The sequence below is a fragment of the Scyliorhinus torazame genome, chromosome 4 (assembly GCF_047496885.1).
Source record: "Scyliorhinus torazame isolate Kashiwa2021f chromosome 4, sScyTor2.1, whole genome shotgun sequence".
NCBI lineage: Eukaryota > Metazoa > Chordata > Chondrichthyes > Carcharhiniformes > Scyliorhinidae > Scyliorhinus > Scyliorhinus torazame.
In genome coordinates, this window is record NC_092710.1 from 181,709,978 (window position 1) to 181,728,913 (window position 18,936).

At 50.7% G+C, this 18,936-nt stretch overlaps 1 protein-coding gene across 13 annotated transcripts in view; it reads right to left on the reverse strand.

The window, feature by feature from the left end:
• dnmt3ab (DNA (cytosine-5-)-methyltransferase 3 alpha b) overlaps positions 1–18,936 on the reverse strand; it is an 846,991-nt gene that overhangs the window by 87,716 nt on the left and 740,339 nt on the right. For all 13 annotated transcript variants that reach the window (XM_072498950.1, XM_072498942.1, XM_072498948.1 and 10 more), the window contains 2 exons: positions 10,495–10,643; positions 74–159 (listed from right to left, as the gene is read on the reverse strand). In XM_072498950.1, coding sequence (XP_072355051.1) covers positions 74–159; positions 10,495–10,643 — 235 coding nt within the window. The remainder of the gene's footprint in view (positions 1–73; positions 160–10,494; positions 10,644–18,936) is intronic.

Genomic DNA, 18,936 nt, shown 5'->3' on the forward strand with positions numbered 1-18,936 from the left:
TGCTGAGTCTCACTGTGTCATGTTGTCCACTGGCTAATTCTCAGTATTGGTCCCACACCGTTCTTTCACCAACCTGTTCATACCAGGAAGGTTACCCCAGAAGTAACGGGCTCGATGGGCAGCAGAGACTTCCTTGGCATCTATCATCACAGGATTACACTGGCAGAAAAAGAAAAAAAGGATAAGATTATTAATTTCATGAATTTGGACACTATTATGATTTGAATGGAATTTTCTTTCTTGCCATTCCCTTGCCCCAATTCCCTGATCACCTGCTTTAAACTTATAAAGGATGTTTATCAATTTGTGCATCGGACATAGCGATTTGTCAGTTGGGGCATAATAAGAATTCTGGCATGCTGTACCCATGACTTTCAATCCAGCCTAAGGGGCCTGCACCTGCATTTCCAACAAACACACTTGGCTGGGAAAGGGCAATACCAGGAGTGTGAATTTGCAAAATGACCCCATGTGAATAATTTTCTGATTTAAACTGTCAACTCAGGCTGGAGAAGCGTGGTGTAACCTGCCAGCTGCACTGCTGCCTTTTGTCATTATGTTTTGACACTCAGCCAGAAATAATCTAGGAGGCGTATCCCATGACGTCACGCTGACTGGGTAGTGTTAAAGGGGGACCAGATGGAAAAAAAAATAGAAAAAACAAGGACCCCACAGAAACGGAACACCGTACTCCCCTCGGGATTAACTGTCTCCCACCATGGACCCCCCCCCCCCCCCCACCCCCCCCCCCCCCCCCCCCCCACCCCCAGGGGGCAGTGCCAGAGTTCCCCATCCAGTGCCCAGGCAGTACCAAGGAGCAGTGCCAGGCATGTCCCCCTTTCCCTGGGATCTGTAGCCACCTGTGCACCTCTAGGAGGTTCGCCATGGGGACCTGTTGTGAATGGACAGACCAACACATTACAAATAAGAGGTAAATGGGAATCCCAACTTTAAAAGTCGGGATCCCTGTTAAGTCATTGTTGAGGTGGTGGGGACAATCGAGTGGCAAAACTTTTCTGCCATAAATGCCGTTATGCATCTCCCATTCAATTCTCCACCCTCTCCACTCTTCCCCACCCCCCAAAAAAAACAAGGGCTGAAAATTCCAGCCCCAATATAAATAATTTTTAAAAAATTACAGATAATTTCACTCAATTAATACCAATATCTTTTCCCACAAAATTCTTATTTATGATGTCTTGCATTTAAATTTTAAATCAACGTCCAAGCATGAAATTGTTCAACAGATTGGTGTATCTGTCAGCTTGTGAGGAGGACAGGTAGATATGGTGGACCTGGCAATGCCACTATGTTTAAAAGCATCCCATGGCATTATAAATATTGTAGCTGTAAGCTTTGCATCACAGGTAATGCAGTGGATACTGATGGAAACGGATTTGCAGTCTTAAAACAATATTTAGTGAATACTAATGAGTGCATCTCAAAAGGAGAAAACATTACCAACCACTGGAAAATACCCAGATTGTTGAAGCAAAAGAAATGTTATAAGACAAGCGTGCACTGCAGTCGATGATTTAAAGGAGACACCACATTGCATTGTTTGATTTTGATAAATTGTTTCTTCGACGTTATTTAACATTTAAATACTGCTAAGATTGGGGCTTTAAAAACTATGGAGATTTGGGGAATTATTTTTATATATGAATTTTTTCTTTATTTATTCATTCATGGGACGGTAGGTCTGCATTTATTTCTCATCCCAAATTGCCCTCGAAAAGGTGATGTTGAGCTGCCTTCTTGAACTGCTGCAGTCCATCTGATGTAGGAACACTCGCAGTGCTGTTAAGGAAAGGAGTTCTAGGATTTTGACCCAGCGGCAGTGAAGGAATGGCAATATAGTTCCAAGGCAGGATGATGTGTGGCTCGGAGGGGAGCTTGGTGGTGGTGTGCCATTGCATCTGCTGCCCTTGTCCTTTTATGTGGCTATGGTCATGGGTTTGGAAGGTTGCTGTCGAAGGAGCTGCAGTGCATCTCGTAAATGGTGCACACTTCTGCCAATGTGCATCAGTGGTGGAGAGAATGCCAATCAAACGGGCTGTTTTCTCCTGAGGGTGTTGATCTTCTTGTGTTGTTGGAACTGCACTCATCCAGGCAAATGGGGAGTATTCCATTACACTCCTTCCTGACTGTTGTCTTCAACAAGGGAATCAGGAGGTGAGTTCCTCACCACAGAATTCCGAGCCTCGACCCTGCTCTCCTAACCATTGTAATTATATGACAAGCCCAATTCAGTTTCTGGGCTAGGTCACTGAACTGATAAACCACAAGCCTAGAGCAATGTTCTGGAGATCCAGGCTTGAATCCCACCACAGGAAATGGTAACAATCATCCTGTGGCAGGCATGGGTAAGCAGAAAAGTCTGTACTAAAATAGTGGCAAGCCCCAGGATTTAGAGAGTGGGGTAGTTAGAGAGGCTAATGCTATTGAATTTCAAGGAGAGATGCCTTTGCATGGTGCTTGTGTGACAAGTGTCACTTGGCACTTACCAGCCCAAGCCTGAATGTTGTTTAAGTCTTACTACATATGGACACAGACTGCTTCAGTACCTGGGGAATTGCGAATGTGAACATTGTGCAATCATCAGCAAACATCTCCACTTCTGACCTGAGATGGAGTGAAAGTCTGATAAAATAGCTGAAGATGGTTGGGTCAAGGGCACTACCCTGAGAGACTCCACAGTCCTGGGACTGATATGATTGGCTTTCAACAACCAAAACCATTTTTGTTTCAACTAGATATGGCTCCAACCAGTGGAGTTTTCTTCCTGGTTCCTATTGACCAGTTTTGCTGGGGTTTTTTGATGCTGCACTTAGTCAAATGCTGCCTTGATGTAATTAAGCCAGGAGCAAAGAGGCCCTGGGAGAAGGCAAAGTGAGCAGCTGTCAGCTGGTGATTGCTCAGTCAGTGCCACTTGATAGTATTGTTGGCTACCCTTCCATCTCTTTACTTTTAAAAAAAATATATATTTATTAAAGTTTTTTAACAATAACCGCCCCCCCCCTCGTAACAAAAAAAACGAGAAATCGCGCAGAGCAAGATATATACATGGCAAAATGATATATTTACACAGCTTTGTACACTGGCCCTCACCCGTACATGCCAGCTTCCCCAACCCTTCATGTTATATCTTGCTCATCCACCCTCCCAGGCAGTCCCCCCTTCCCCCCTACCCCCTCCCAGGACGTCCCCTCTTCCCCCCCCCACCCCCCCAAGGTTGCTGCTGCTGCTGACCGACCTTCCTCTAATGCTCCGCGAGATAGTCTAGGAACAGTTGCCACCGCCTGTAGAACCCCTGCGCAGACCATCTCAAGGCAAACTTAATCCTCTCCAACTTTATGAACCCAGCCATATCATTTATCCAGGCCTCCAGGCTGGGGGGCTTCGCCTCCTTCCACATTAGTAAGATCCTTCACCGGGGTACTAGGGACGCAAAGGCCAGAATGCCGGCCTCTTTCGCCTCCTGCACTCCCGGTTCGTCCACTACCCCAAATATTGCTAGCCCCCAGCTTGGCTTGACCCGGACTTTCACCACCTGAGATATTGCTCCCGCCACTCCTCTCCAGAACCCCTCCAGTGCCGGGCATGACCAAAACATATGGACATGGTTCGCCGGGCTGCCTGAGCACCTTCCACACCTGTCCTCTACCCCAAAGAACCTACTCAACCTCGCCCCCGTCAAGTGCGCTCTGTGGACCACCTTAAATTGTATCAGGCTGAGCCTGGCACACGAGGAGGAGGAATTAACCCTACCTAGGGCATCAGCCCACAGACCTTCCTCGATCGCCTCCCCAGCTCCTCCTCCCATTTACCCTTCAACTCTTCTACCAGCGCTTCCCCCTCTTCTTTCAACTCCTGGTGTATTTCCGACACCTTGCCCTCCCCGACCCATACACCCGAGATCACCCTATCTTGAACTTCTTGTGCCGGGAGCAATGGGAATGACCTCACCTGTCGCCTCACAAAAGCCCTCACCTGCATATATCTAAAGGCATTTCCCGGGGGTAACTCGAACTTCTCCTCCAGTGCCCCTAGGCTCGCAAACATCCCGTCGATGAACAGGTCCCCCATTCTTCCAATCCCCGCCCGATGCCAGCTCTGGAACCCCCCGTCCATCTTCCCCGGGACAAACCGGTGGTTACCCCTGATCGGGGACCACACCGATGCTCCCACTGCACCCCGGTGCCGTCTCCACTGGCCCCAGATCCTTAGCGTTGCTGCCACCACCGGGCTCGTGGTATACTTTGTTGGCGAGAGCAGCAGCGGTGCCGTCACCAACGCCCTAGGGCTCGTTCCTTTACAGGACGCCATCTCCATCCTCTTCCATGCTGCCCCCTCTCCCTCCATAACCCACTTGCGGATCATCGCCACATTTGCTGCCCAGTAGTAGCTCCCCAGGTTTGGCAGCGCAAACCCTCCTCGGTCCCTATTGCGTTCCAGGAACCCTCTCCTTACTCTCGGGGTCTTATTCGCCCACACAAACCCCATAATACTCCTGCCTACTCTCTTAAAAAAGGCCTTAGTGATCACGATGGGAAGGCACTGAAACACAAACAGAAACCTCGGAAGGACCACCATTTTGACCGACTGCACTCTACCCGCCAGCGAGAGCGGTAACATGTCCCATCTTTTGAAATCCTCCTCCATTTGCTCCACCAACCTCGTCAGATTCAGTTTATGCAGGGTCCCCCAACTCCTGGCTATCTGGATCCCCAGATACCGAAAGCTCCCCTCCGCCCTCCTCAGCGGTAGGTCCCCTATCCCTCTTTCTTGGTCCCCCGCCTGTAATACAAAGAGCTCACTCTTCCCTACATTGAGCTTATAGCCCGAAAACTCCCCAAACTCCCTTAGAGTCTGCATGACCTCCACCATCCCCTACATTGGATCCACCACGTACAGCAACAGGTCATCCGCATATAGCGACACCCGATGCTCTTCTCCCCCTCGGACCACCCCCCTCCATTTATTAGACTCCCTCAATGACATGGCCAATGGTTCAATCGCCAATGCGAACAACAGGGGGGACAGGGGGCACACCTGCCTCGTCCCTCGGTACAGTCGAAAGTACTCCGACCTCCGCCGGTTCGTCACTACACTCGCCATCGGGGCTCTGTAAAGGAGCTTAACCCAATTGATAAACCCTACCCCGAACCCAAACCTACGCAGCACCTCCCAGAGGTACTCCCACTCTACTCGGTCAAAGGCCTTCTCCGCGTTCACAGCTGCCACTATCTCCGCCTCTCCCTCCTCCGATGGCATCATTATCACGTTTAAGAGCCACCGCACATTGGTGTTTAGTTGCCTGCCCTTTACAAATCCCGTCTGCTCCTCGTGGATTACCCCCGGGACACAGTCATCGATCCTCGTGGCCAGCACTTTTGCCAGCAACTTTGCATCCACATTGAGGAGCGAGATCGGCCTGTACGGTCCACATTGCAGTGGGTCCTTGTCCCGCTTTAGGATCAAAGAAATTGTCGCTTCCTACATTGTCGGGGGCAGGGTACCCTCCTCTCTTGCCTCATTAAAGGTCCTCACCAGTAGCGGGGCCAACAGGTCTGCGTACTTCCTGTAGAACTCCACCAGGAATCCATCCGGTCCCGGGGCCTTCCCCGCCTGCAAGCTCCCCAAACCCTTGCTCAGCTCCTCCAACCCAATTGGTGCCCCCAAACCAGCCACCTCTTGCTCCTCCACCCTCGGGAATCTCAGCTGATCTAGGAATCGTCTCATCCCCTCTTCCCCCGCTGGGGGCTGGGATCTGTACAGCTCTTCATAAAAGGCCTTCAATACCTCGTTTATTTTCGTTGCACTCCGAACCGTGGCTCCCCTTCCATCTTTGACTCCCCCTATTTCCCTCGCTGCCATCCTCTTACGGAGCTGGTGTGCCAGCATCCGACTAGCCTTTTCCCCATACTCGTAGGTCGCCCCCTGCGCTTTCCTCCACTGTGCCTCCGCCTTCCCTGTGGTCAACAGGTCAAACTCCGTCTGGAGCCGTCGTCTTTCCCCAAGTAATCTTTCCTCCGGGGCCTCTGCGTATCTCCTGTCCACTCTCAAAATCTCCCCCACTAACCTCTCCCTTTCCATACCCTCTGTCTTCTCCCTATGAGCCCTAATGGAAATTAGCTCTCCCCTGATCACCGCCTCCCATACCACCCCCACCCGCACCTCCCCGTTGTCGTTGGCCTCCAAGTACCTTTCGATACACCCCCTCACCATCCCACACACCACCTCGTCCGCCAGCAGTCCCACATCCAGCTGCCACAACGGGCATTGGTCCCTCTCCTCTCCCAGCTCCAGTTCCACCCAGTGCAGGGCGTGATCCGAAACGGCTATGGCCGAATACTCCGTCCCCTCCACCCTCGGGATGAGCGCCCTGCCCAGAACAAAGAAATCTATCCGGGAGTAGGCTGTGTGTACATGGGAGAAGAAAGAAAATTCCCTGGCCTGCGGCCTTGCAAACCGCCATGGGTCCACTCCCCCCCATCTGATCCATAAACCCCCTAAGTACCTTGGCCGCCGCCGGCCTCTTTCCAGTCCTTGATTTGGAGCGGTCCAGTGCTGGATCCAACACTGTATTGAAGTCTCCTCCCATTATCAGGCCTCCTATCTCCAGGTCCGGAATGCGCCCCAACATGCGCTTCATGAATCCTGCATCATCCCAGTTCGGGGCGTATACGTTTACCAACACCACCCACGTCCCTTGCAGCCTACCGCTCACCATTACATATCGCCCTCCATTGTCCGCTACAATAGTCTTGGCCTCAAATGTCACCCGCTTTCCCACCAATATTGCCACCCCTCTATTCTTCGCGTCCAGTCCCGAGTGGAATACCTGTCCTACCCATCCCTTTCTTAACCTGACCTGGTCCGCCACCTTCAGATGTGTCTCTTGGAGCATGGCCACGTCCGCCTTCAGTCCCTTTAAGTGCGCGAACACTCGAGCCCGCTTCACCGGCCCATTCAGCCCCCTCACGTTCCACGTTATCAGAGGGATTGGAGGGGCTCTCACCCCCCCCCCCCCAAGCCCCGCCGACTAGCCATCTCCTTTTCTGGGCCAGTCCCGTGTCCACGCCTCCCTCACCCTCTAGTCCCCCAGAGGGGGGGACCCCCGTCCCGACCGCCTCTTCTGTGTCCCATTCCCTTTCGGCCAGTGCAGCAGCAACCTTTTTCCCCCCCTTCCCCCCTCCCCTCCCCCCCGCTAGACCCCTGTCTAGCTTTTTTGCTCCCAATGTCACTCCCGTAAGTCAGCTGACGCCTGCTGAATGCGGCTTCCCCCGCCGTCCCATTGACCTCCCCGCATGGGAGTCTCCCAATCCATATGCATTCCTTCGTTCCCCTTCCCGCCTTACTTCCCACGCGCGGGAAAAACCCCCGCGCTTTCCAAAGCCGGCTCCGCCCCCTCCTGTCGCGGCCTTGTCTCTCTCCCCAGCCCATGTAACATTTCCTGCACGTGATTGACCCCCTATATACAACAACCATCACACATCAAACCCCAAAACATCCCCCCACCCTCACAAACCATCAGTTAGAGTCCAACTTTTCGGCTTGTACAAAGGTCCACGCCTCTTCAGGCGTTTCGAAGTAATAGTGTTGGCCCTTGTATGGCCCACAATCGCGCTGGCTGCAGCATTCCGAATTTCACTTCTTTCCGGTACAACGCCGCTTTGGCCCGGTTGAAACCCGTTCTCCGCTTTGCAACCTCCGTGCTCCAGTCCAGGTATATTCGGATCTCTGCATTGTCCCACTTACTGCTCCGCTCCTTCTTGGCCCATCTCAGGACCCACTCTCTGTCCGTGAACCGGTGGAACCTCACCACCATCGCCCTTGGCGGCTCATTTGCCTGGGGCTTCTTCGCCAGCACCCGATGTGCCCCGTCCAACTCCAGTGGCCTTGAAGGGGCCTTCGTGCCCATCATTGCCTCGAGCATCGTGCTCGCGTATGCCCCGGCATCAGCCCCCTCCACTCCCTCAGGGAGACCCAGGATTCGCAGATTCTTTCTCCTCGACCTGTTCTTCAGGTCTTCGAGTCTTCCCGCCCACCTCTTGTGTAGCGCCTCGTTCTGCTCCACTCTCACCGCCAGGCCCACAAGCTCGTCCTCGTTCTGACTGACTCTTTTCTGTATGTCCTGGATCTTAGCTTCGTGGGCCTTCTGCGTGATCCCAAGTCCTTCAATTGCCGAAAGCATAGGCGCCAACATCTCTTTGCACATCTCCTCGCGCTGCTCCTCGAAGCAGCGCTTGATGAACTCCTGCAGCTCCCCTTTGTCCCTGGCTGCCGCCATTTTGTTTTCTTTCCCTCGCTTCTCCCGTTGCTCCAGTGCCGCTCCTTTGGCCGTTACACTTCTGGTCCGTTTCATAGAAGTTGGCAGTGTTTGCTTCACCAGTCTGCCCCAAAAAGTCTATGGAAACTCCTGAAAAAGGTCTGAGAGTCGGCTCCAGACGGGAGCTGCCAAATGCGCGACCTACTCCTCCATGGCCGCCACCAGAAGCCTCGCCCCTGCTTCTTCAATGGCCCTGGTAGATCTTTTCACAGTTGTTCCCTCTGCTGCTAGAATTCACCTTTGATAGAGTCAAGCCAGATTGCAGCTTTAAGCTTGCCCTCCCCCCCGCCTGCATGCTGGAAGAGGCCCTCGTCTACTGCTGCAGCTCAAGCCAAATCTTTCACTGTTTCTGCCGGGTCTGGTAGCCAAAAGACACAACACTCCTGGGGGACACTGTCAGGGGAATGCTGCAGCCTTCGTCCCACACTGGGAAATGTCAAACAAATGCCGTGGGGGCCCTGTAAAAGAGCCCAAAAGTCCGTTCCAAGCGGGAGCTGCCGAATATGCGACCTAGCTCTGCATAGCCGCACCCGGAAGTCCTTCCATCTCTTTAATGATGATTGAGAGTGAACTGATGGGGCAGTAATTGGCTGGGTTGGATTTGTCCTGCTTGTTGTTGACAGCATATACCTGGACAATTTTCCAGGGTAGATGTACTGGAATAGCTTGGCTAGGGGCATGATTAATAATAATAATAACCTTTTATTGTCACAAGTATGAAGTTAGATGTAGTATGGTAAGACTCCTGTACTAGAGGTACATGGGTAAATCCCTGCTGCTGGCTCCGCCCAGTAGGTGGCGTATAAATGTGTGCACTCGTCGGTGCTGCTCCTATTCTGGTAGCAGCTACAGGAGGCCACACATCTTTGCTCAATAAAGCCTCGATTATTCACTACTCTCGACTTTGTAGTAATTGATAGTGCATCAGCCCCTAGTCACCACATTCTGGCGCCTGTTCGGGTAAGCTGGTACGGGAATTGAACCCATGCTGCTGGCCTTGTTCTGCATCACAAACCAGCTGTCTAGCCCACTGAGCTAAACCAGGTTAGTTCTGAAGCCCAAGTCTTCAGTACTATTGACAAAATGTTGACAGGGCACATCGCCTTTCCAGTATCCAGTGCCTTCAGATGTTTCATGATATCACATGGAGTGAATCGAACTGGCTGAAGACTGGCATCTGTGATCCTGGGAACCTCACGAGGAGGCCAATGGATAATCCACTTGGCATTTCTGGCTAAAGATCGCTGCAAATGCTTCAGCGTTCTCTTTTGCATTGATGTGCTGGGCTTCCCATCTTTGAGGATGGGGATATTTGTGAAGCTTCCTCCTCCTGTTAGTTGTTTAATTGTCTACCATCATTCATGACTGATTGTGGCAGGACTGTAGAGATTAGATCTGATCTGTTGTTTGTGGAATAGCTTAACTCTATCACATGCGGTTTCCACTGTTTGGTTATCATTCTATTCCCTATCTAATGATACATAAAGAAACTTTCTAAGAGTCATGAATCCATCTATTTAGAATCTCATAGGTATTTTTTTCTATGCCCACAGAGGCAATCATTTGTCTTTAGTTTCTTATTTTCCTGCAGACATTTTTAACTTCATGAAGAAAAGGATACTGATTTATTTTCTCACACATCTTAAGCCATCATTTTTACCGCAAGAGATCATAGTTATAATGTACAATCCATTCTGACTGAAATAGAATACTAGCAACGGAACGAGGTTTGAGGTTTCTTAGAAATATATAATATCATTCCTCCCAACTGCACAGAAGCACAGAATATAAACTGCATCCAGACTTTCCATCTCTGATTTGTCTCTTCAATGTCTTTCTGTAGCATTCACAATACAATTGCTAAGAAGGCGAGTAGCTGGGACACTTCCTTAACTCTGCTAAGCAGCATTATAGACAGTAGTTGGGAAATATAAAATAAGCAAGAGGGACTAGATCTTCAGTCAGATCATTGTGCATTTATTATAAATGGTTTGCAATATAATTCAGCTCCATTTGAATGAAAATGATAAACGTAGCAATTGACTTGTTGGACAGAAATTGAGGTTGCATGATTTGTTATGTCTTTTTTCAGGACTATGGGAGCAGTGTTCAGGGAACTAGCTGTTTCTGTTTAGACCTCTTGCTTTGAAGAAACTTACCTCTAGAAAGCGGGAGATGTCCCTCTTGTCACTGACTCCCATTGCCACCACATTTTCAAACAGCCAGAAGAATGGTCGATTGTCTCCTTCTTTAGGCCTCGTTTCATGGAGAAGACGGTAGAATTCAAAAAACAGGCGGCCTGTGCCCTCTGTAAAGTAACAGGATGTAACACAGTAAAAGCTGTCCTTTTGGACGCCTTGCCACAAAATTCGATACGGCATGAAAACAGGCACGGTAAATGTGCGATTAACCCACCTCCATTACCTCCAGGGCACAAACTTTGTACTCCCTTCTTTTTTTGTAAATGATTTCTGCCTGCAGCTAGCACTAACTGCATTTCTGAATGCCTGCACCCCTGAGTGGGGGAGGGAGCACAAAATTGTGAGAGGCCAGTGCCACATAAAAGCTATCCTATGGTGCTTAGTTGCAAAAGGGACTGTGAGCTAGAAGAGCACTGTACAGTGGAACAACAGTGAGCTGACTCCAAGATTTTTCACGTTATACTAGTGGCCTAGTGCCATCAGAGTACAAGAGGTGTCATATATCTGAAGGAGCTCAGAAGGATCTCTGGACAAACTCTGAGAAGGCAGTGGGAGCAGGTATCTGGGGTGGTCAAGACCATGAGTCCAACCTCAAGGACCTTAATGCAGTGATGTTAAATGTTCACTGACCTAACACCTGTTGTCAAAGTTGGTGAATGTATCTTCTATTACACTGCACAATTAGCTTCACATACTGCTGCTCAATGCATCACCACATCCCCATTACGCTTCTTTCGACAATTTCTATCATTCACAACTCAAACTTAACATTCATATGTTTTACCACACTCTCAGACACTTAATTACTGCAAGACACTCATCAACAAATCACAGCTTGAACGCACTTACAGCTGACCAACCGTGACAGCCACTTCATCAAACAGATTGCACCCCGTTTGTAGACACACTTCCTCTCCGCTTCCTCCAGAGGCTGCAGGAGCTAACCCACAGGGGTTGAGCAAACCTGCATGTCCTTACAGCAATGGGAAAGACTGCTCACCTTCATTGGAGTAGCAGTGACTGAGGACCTAGTCAACAGTAAAGATGATAATGGTATTCTCATAAGTAATCCCCCTTCTCACAGCTCATTCCTCCTCATCCCACAATCTTTTGTGGTTTACAAACTGCTGATAGTGAAAGTATGTGACACTTGTTCCTCCCTCCCCAACCTCCCCGCTCCCTGCAAACCCAGTCCCTGTACCACAATCCTATCCTTGTGAATTGCTCCTTTCAGATACTCAAGAACGACAACCTGGCCAAGAGATGATGGAAGAGAAGGAGGTGGAAGTGCAGGAGTCAGTAAAAAGGAAGAGACAAAACTACTCTCAGCCATCATCTCTGAAACTGACACTGCATTCACTTTACAGAAAGCTTAAAGCTGGGACCTGCACATGGAGAGACAGGGCAATGGATAAGGTTTGTGTGGTGCCAAGCTTTCACATGTGTTCTGCTGCACAGGACTCAAATGAGAATATCAATAGAACAACTTGCAGAAGCATGCTGATGGGTGCGCACAATGAAATGCTTGGTGCATTGGAAATCCTGCCAGAAAGCTTCCTGTCACCATCATGGAGCATGGAGGAGTCTGGCTTCAAATAGGCAGAGGGCTTTGTGCAGGGATTGGAGCCCATCCACATGAAAGTGGTGTTTAAATCCATGATCACATTTGTGGACCCAAACATGATGCATCTTCTGATGGTCGGTGTCTCAGCTTACTTTGCATAACAAACATAAACCACCCTAAACCTGGTTACTGCAGTTGAAGCTCAGAGTGAAGTTAGGCAAGTTCAGGATGCTGCCATCATAGCTGCAGATACCAGTGTGCAAGGGGGCTTTAAGTATGGTACAGCAGTCCAGCAAACTGTCTCGCAACACGTTGCCAAGATTATTAAGGAGCTGCCACAGGGTGTGGCAGTGGCACCGTGGTGCACAAAGCTGTTATCCTCTCTAAATATGACAGAATTTGGTGCCCCAAACCTACCACTCCACCAATGCACCTGCTGTTGACCATCAGTGTGCCAACCTGTGCAAAGGTGGTAACAAGGGTGGCAACATGGGCCTCATTGTAACAGGTGTCCACCTCGATCTCCGGCCGCTGCAGTGGCATCATCAGCCAGGACCTGAGCCAACCTGTCAACCTGAGGTAGTTCTTGAAGGCACTGAGGATTTCAAAGGGAACGTGCACACACGTGCATGATACAGAGGTGCTGGTTGCACACAATCTGGACATTCAGGGAGTGGAACCACTTTCTGTTAATGAGGGGCACCTCCTGATGCCCAGGTGCTGCAAGGCGACAGGCGTGCCATCTATCGCCCCCTGGACCTGGGGAATCCTGGCGATGGCGGAGAATCCTGCAACCTGGGCATCTTTGTAGTTCTGGTCCAGCGCAAAGTTGATATTGTCGGATGCCCGGGTATACAGGGATCTGTGACCTCATGGATGTACTTGTGGGTTGTAGCTTGTGATGGACGGCCGTGTCTTCAGGGTGTGCGGCGGCCCCCCGCACATGGGGTGCTGCCTCTAGCCTACATCGATACTGCTGCCTTCTCCGGCCTCTGGGCTGCCACCAGAACCGCAAGGGCAGCCTCTGCAGGATCGACAACACCAGCCATATTGTTGTATCTGTAAGAAATTCGAGAAGGAGCGAGACCGACAATCGGTTGCAGCTTCCACCCCGGGACCCTCAAATCCCCCAAGCCTACCCATGCTCACGTGACCTAGCTTCTTCAGAGCGCCATTCACCAGTTGTTCTGGAGAACCTCGCTCTGCACACTCAACCCCGGCCACATCAGGAGCTCCTAGCCGGTGGGGGGGCTACATACAGTTGTGGGATTTTGTGCCCTCGTTGCGTCGGTTGCCGTAACACACTGTTTGAAATGAAAATGAAATTAAAATCGCTTATTGTCACGAGTAGGCTTCAATGAAGTTACTGTGAAACGCCCCTAGTCGCCACATTTCGGCGCCTGTTCGGGGAGGCTGGTACGGGAATCGAACCGTGCTGCTGGCCTGCCTTGGTCTGCTTTAAAAGCCAGCGACTTAGCCCAGTGTGCTAAACCAGCCCATGGTTACAGGTTGTTGTTGCCAGATGAGTCGGGGGATGGGAACATCGCGGATATTCATGGATGGCTGGTGGCACAGGGAAAGCGCCAATCAAGGAGATAGAGTGGAAGTGGGAGGTAGAGCTGGGCATGGAGTTGGGATGGGGGTATGTGGAGTGAGATTATGCACCGGGTGAATGCTACATCGTCCTGTGCCATGATGAGCTTGGTGAAATTCAAGGTGGTGCATAGGGTTCACATGACGCAGGTGCGGATGAGTCGGTTCTTTGCAGAGATTGAGGGTAAGAGTGAGAGATGTGGAGTGGGGCTGTCCATGTGTTTTGGTCATGTCCACGATTGGTGGGGGCTCTGGAACCCGACATTTGAAACTCTATCTAAAATTGTGGGGGTGGGGGGTGGAGATGTCGCTGGGCTCTCTAGTGGCTATCTTTGGGGTGTCAGGATTGCTGAAGTTGTTGGAGGGGAAGGGGCTGACGTAGGGGCTTTTGCCAGGTTGATCGCCCAGTGGTGAATTCTACTGGAGTTGAGGTCGGTGGAGCCACCAAGGTGTCGCATGTTTGGGGGATATTGGAGAGTTCCTTAAGATGGAGAAGATTAAATGGGCGAGATGGAGGCTGTTCATGTACCTGTTTGATACATGGGGGGTGGAGGGAGAGGTGGTGCTGGTTTAAGGGGTGAAAAAGAGGGGAGAAAATGTCAAATTATGGGGATTGTTATGTTTTTGATTACTATGTGTTTCTGTTTATGTATGCGCTGGTTTGAATAAAAATATTTAAAAAAAGATTGCAACCTTATTTACGCCACGACAACCTTGATTTTAGCCCGTCATGCTATTTAACTGGTGCACCAAGATCGGAGCAGGGTGCAACGTGGTGTTTAAATCGCGCCCGATACTTGCATTCACTTGTACCACAGTCAGAGGAACTGATTACGGACTGCCCAGCTGGAAAGACAACATAATGGTTGCCTCCTCCCATCCTCCTTGCCCTCTTGCTCCTGCTACTTCTTGGTAGGGCAGGAGAGACATAATGACAAGTGTTGTATCCTCATATGATGGTGTAGGATATAACAGATCACAACAAGTTGTGACATTTACTCTGCTGAGAATGAAGAGTTCCTCCAGACCAGCGAACAGAAGTGTTGTTTAAGCACCCCAATGGTCTCACTGACATTTGGTGTGGCATGTCGCTTCTGATATTGACATGCTGTCCGTATGTGTTGGTTGCACATTGCATGTGGTTAGTGGACAACCCTGGTTGCCCAGTAGCCCCTCCCTCTGGTTTATTATGCTGGCTCATTGTGCAGATGGCACAATGAACTGCGGATTAATCTGCATGATTTACTGAGCATGACTGTACATCGGCTGGACACCGAAGTAATGGAATCCCTTCCAGTTGCTTTACATCTTGGAGTTGACATACATCACCCACAAAGCAACACGTGTCAATGGGTGGCAACCTGCACCACGGGGAAGTCTGTAATCCTGACAAAGCTGTATCCTCCATCTTTTTGCTTGCTTCCGCCAAGAGAAAAAAATGTATGTACTTCTCTCTTCGAAGAGAGAGCCTCTGGGACCTCCCTTATGTAACAGTGAATGTCAAACTGCAATATGCAGCAAATATCATTTGCTCTGGAAGGAGTCAGACACATAAGACATTAATTGTCACAGTCACCTTCACTGCCACTGACAATGGGGTCCTCACCCTGCTTGATCACTCCCATAAATAGCACTAGCGGGGATTCCATCCTACTGCTGAATTGCAAAGTTAAGGTTGGTTGGACTGTTCAGGTCAGAAATGGCACCATCGAAGTGAGTGATATATGCTGACTTTGCTTATGTTCTACCTACTCTGCATGCTTCTGATGCATGCTCCCTGCATCCACTAATGCCATAACCAAAATATTGTCTGGCAAGGCCAGCGCCTAAAGCTTGTGCAGCTGTTACTTTGGACCGAAGATGGCACCGCCGTCTGAAATCCTGCAGCCCTTAACTTAACTGCTACTTGTTCCAAGTGGACATAATTTCGCAGTAGAATTGGTAACTACTATATTGGTGATAGACAGGGGTATAAATAACAAGATAATTCTGTTATTACATTAGGCATTTTCAGCAAGTTGACTTAATTTCCGTATTGAATATGTTAGGCTCATTGGAGTGCATAATGTGAATTTGTTTCTCACACTTGCATCGGCTGCACCCCACTATCACCAAAAGCTACTGTACATATAAATGGGGCAAATTAAAACCCCATGACCAGCAGGAGAGGCTTGTATTTGGGTGGGTGTGGGGAGCTAAATCAGAAAAAGTGCAAAATTCCAACTCATCACAAATGCACCTACTTCAGTTTTCACAGTGATGGGGCTTGGGGTGTAACCTAATCTGGAGGTGTGGTTCTGTGATTATATGTTCATGTTATAATCCCCATGAGGGTGTTTTATAGGGTCCACCAACCAATTAGAAGAACTGAAACTACTTAAGAGATAAATTAAAGGGGGCCGCGCCTGCAAAGAACAAACGGAGCACAGCCCAAAAAGGACAAACTTAAAAACATCAAACCAAAATGTGAAAATTGGGTTCGATCAAGCAGTCCAAACCCTGCGGTGCCCACCGAGCATGGAAGGCCTCGGGTGTGTCCATGGACACCGCATGCTCTCTCTCCAGGGACATCCGGCCTTGAATAAAGCCGTGGAAGAGGGGCCGACAGTCGGGTCAGATATCCCCCTCGGTCGTCCTGGACCTGTTTATGGCAAGTTTAACCCCCTTGAGGACCATGGGGAAACAATCATTGAGAGACTCATGGAATACGAGCTCCCCAGGTAGAGGCGGAGGCCAACCACCTGGGGCTCATTAAGGCAGGGAATAAAAGCAGGCCCAACTCAGGGCCTTATCAGATCAATCCTCCCAGCAGGGTGTGCACTGGGAGTGAAATGCTGTGCTGAGCATGTAATTGTAGATATGTAAATAACCTCAGTTCACAACTGCTTCCTTATGAGATATTATCGCAAAATTGGCTCTGTTTGTAAGAGTTTTGCAACTAATTAAATACAGTTTGGGCCTCTGGACTTCTTAGAGCCCAGAAAACTGTCAGCTAAAAGCAGGCAGGAGCAGCAGGGGTCAAGCAGCCTTTTTAGAACACTGCTTATGTGCCAGGAGCAGCAGGAGAGAGTGCCCTCTCATTATCAATCAATCTTCCTGCCATGGTCAACTGACCTGACTCTCCAATCCCGTTGGGCGCTATTCTCCCCCCCCCCACGCCGGGTGGGAGAATCGCCGCGGCGCCGCGCGAATCGCGCCACGCCGCCCCGCACGCGATTCTCCCACCCCCCAGAAACCAGCGGCGCGCGATTCGCACCGGAGCGCTCAGAGAACCGGCGAGCGGCGATTCTCCAGCCTGGATGGGCCGAGCGGCCGCTACGACACGACAGGTTCCTGCTGGCGCCGTCCACCCCTGGTCGCTGCCGGCGGGAACTCTGCAGGAACGCTGGGGGGGGGGCTCCTTCACTGGGGTGGCCTCCGATGGAGTCTGGTCCGCGATCATCCCAAACACAAGCACCCCACCCTCCCTCCCCATAAATATTGAAGCCAAAGTTGCAACTGTCGCTGCTCGTTCAACCTGTGTCCCAATTAGCACATGGAGAATTTTGGCCACGGGATAAAAGACTGAACAAAGCACAAATCGAGGCTCAACGACTATATTAATGTCTATCCTAATTTATTCTAACTGTTGGCCATATTTACTGACTTGGCTGACAATGTAGAATATCATTTCTCCACAGCCACAAGAAAAAAAGTGAAAGTAGAAACAGGAGGCACAAAATTCAGATGTGGAACATCGGTTTATTGTGTGTTATAAGTAGCCTTAGAGGTCCAAAATGGTATCTGTGGTTTGTGGTGCATGTCATACTGGATACCATATTGATAAGGGTGTTAGCACGCTCATAGTACCCACCCATGGGAAGAGTGCAGAGCAGGCACCTCATGACATGGATTCAATTTGACGCTGGAAGTGTCATTTTGGAGCTGAAAGCTCCAGCTCATGCTCTCACTTTACCATGCACAGCTGAGCACACATTCAGCGTCAAGAAGGAGAGCCTCCCAATGTTTTTTAAAGGGATCAACAACTTTCAGGTTAGTTGCTACTTGATGTTCATTGGCTGTTGCCACGATTGTACAAGTGTTTTTTTCAGATGCTTACAGTAACTAAATTCTACAGGGTGTGTGGCAGATGCTGAAGGACGGTTTGCTGACTTCATGACTTCTGCACAAACCAATTGTTCCCAGATCTTTGTGCAGAAGGAGGCATTTCCTGTGACGTACAACATGACTCGGTAAAATGGGCAGAGAGCAAGCAAAGGAGGGCAAGAATTAAAAGAGAAGGATGGAAGAAGAGCTCTCAGGAGGAGGTGATGTCCCACAGACTACTTCGGAAGCAATTCTCCTATCTGAACCACGGTGTGTGAGACGTCTGTGCTTCAGTGATGTTGGGCGGGATTCTCCGACCCCCCCGCCGGGTTGGAGAATCGCCGGGAGCTGGCGTGAATCCCGCCCCCGCCAGTTGCCGAATTCTCCAGCACCGGATATTCGGCGGGGGTGGGAATAGCGCCGCGCCGGGCACCCCCCCCCCCCCCCCCCCCCCGGGCAATTCTCCGGCCCGCGATGGGCCGAAGTCCCGCTGCTGTCATGCCTGTCCCACCGGCGAGAATCAAACCACCTCTCTTACCGGCAGGACTAGGGGGCTCCGAGGTCCTGGGGGGGGGGGGGGGGCACGGGGGGATCTGGCCCCGCGGGGTGCCCCCACGGTGGCCTGGCCCGCGATTGGGGCCCACTGATCCGCAGGCGGGCCTGTGCCGTGGGGGCACTCTTTTCCCTCCGCCTCGGCCACAGCTTCCGTGATGGCCAATGCGCGGGGTGACGTCAGAGGCTGCTGACGCTCCCGCACATGCGCGGACTACCGCCGCCCGGCCAAGTCCTTTCGGCCCCGGCTGGCGTGGCGCCAAAGGTCTTCCACGCCAGCCGGTGGAGCGGAAACCACTCCGGCGGGGGCCTAGCCCCTCACGGTGAGTGCTTGGCCCCTAAAGGTGCGGGGGCGGCCCAATGCTGGAGTGGTTCCCGTCATTCCATCCCGCCGGGACCCCCTGCCCCGTCGGGTGGGGAGAATCCCAGCCAAGATCTCTACTGAAATCTCTCACCTGCAGCAGCTACAACTGCAACAGCAGGGCAAGCACTTCATTGATGGTGCTTGTGAGTATGCCAATGAACCTTTATTTACATAGATATTTACATCGAATTTACAGTGCAGAAGGAGGCCATTCAGCCCATCGAGTCTGCACCGGCTCTTG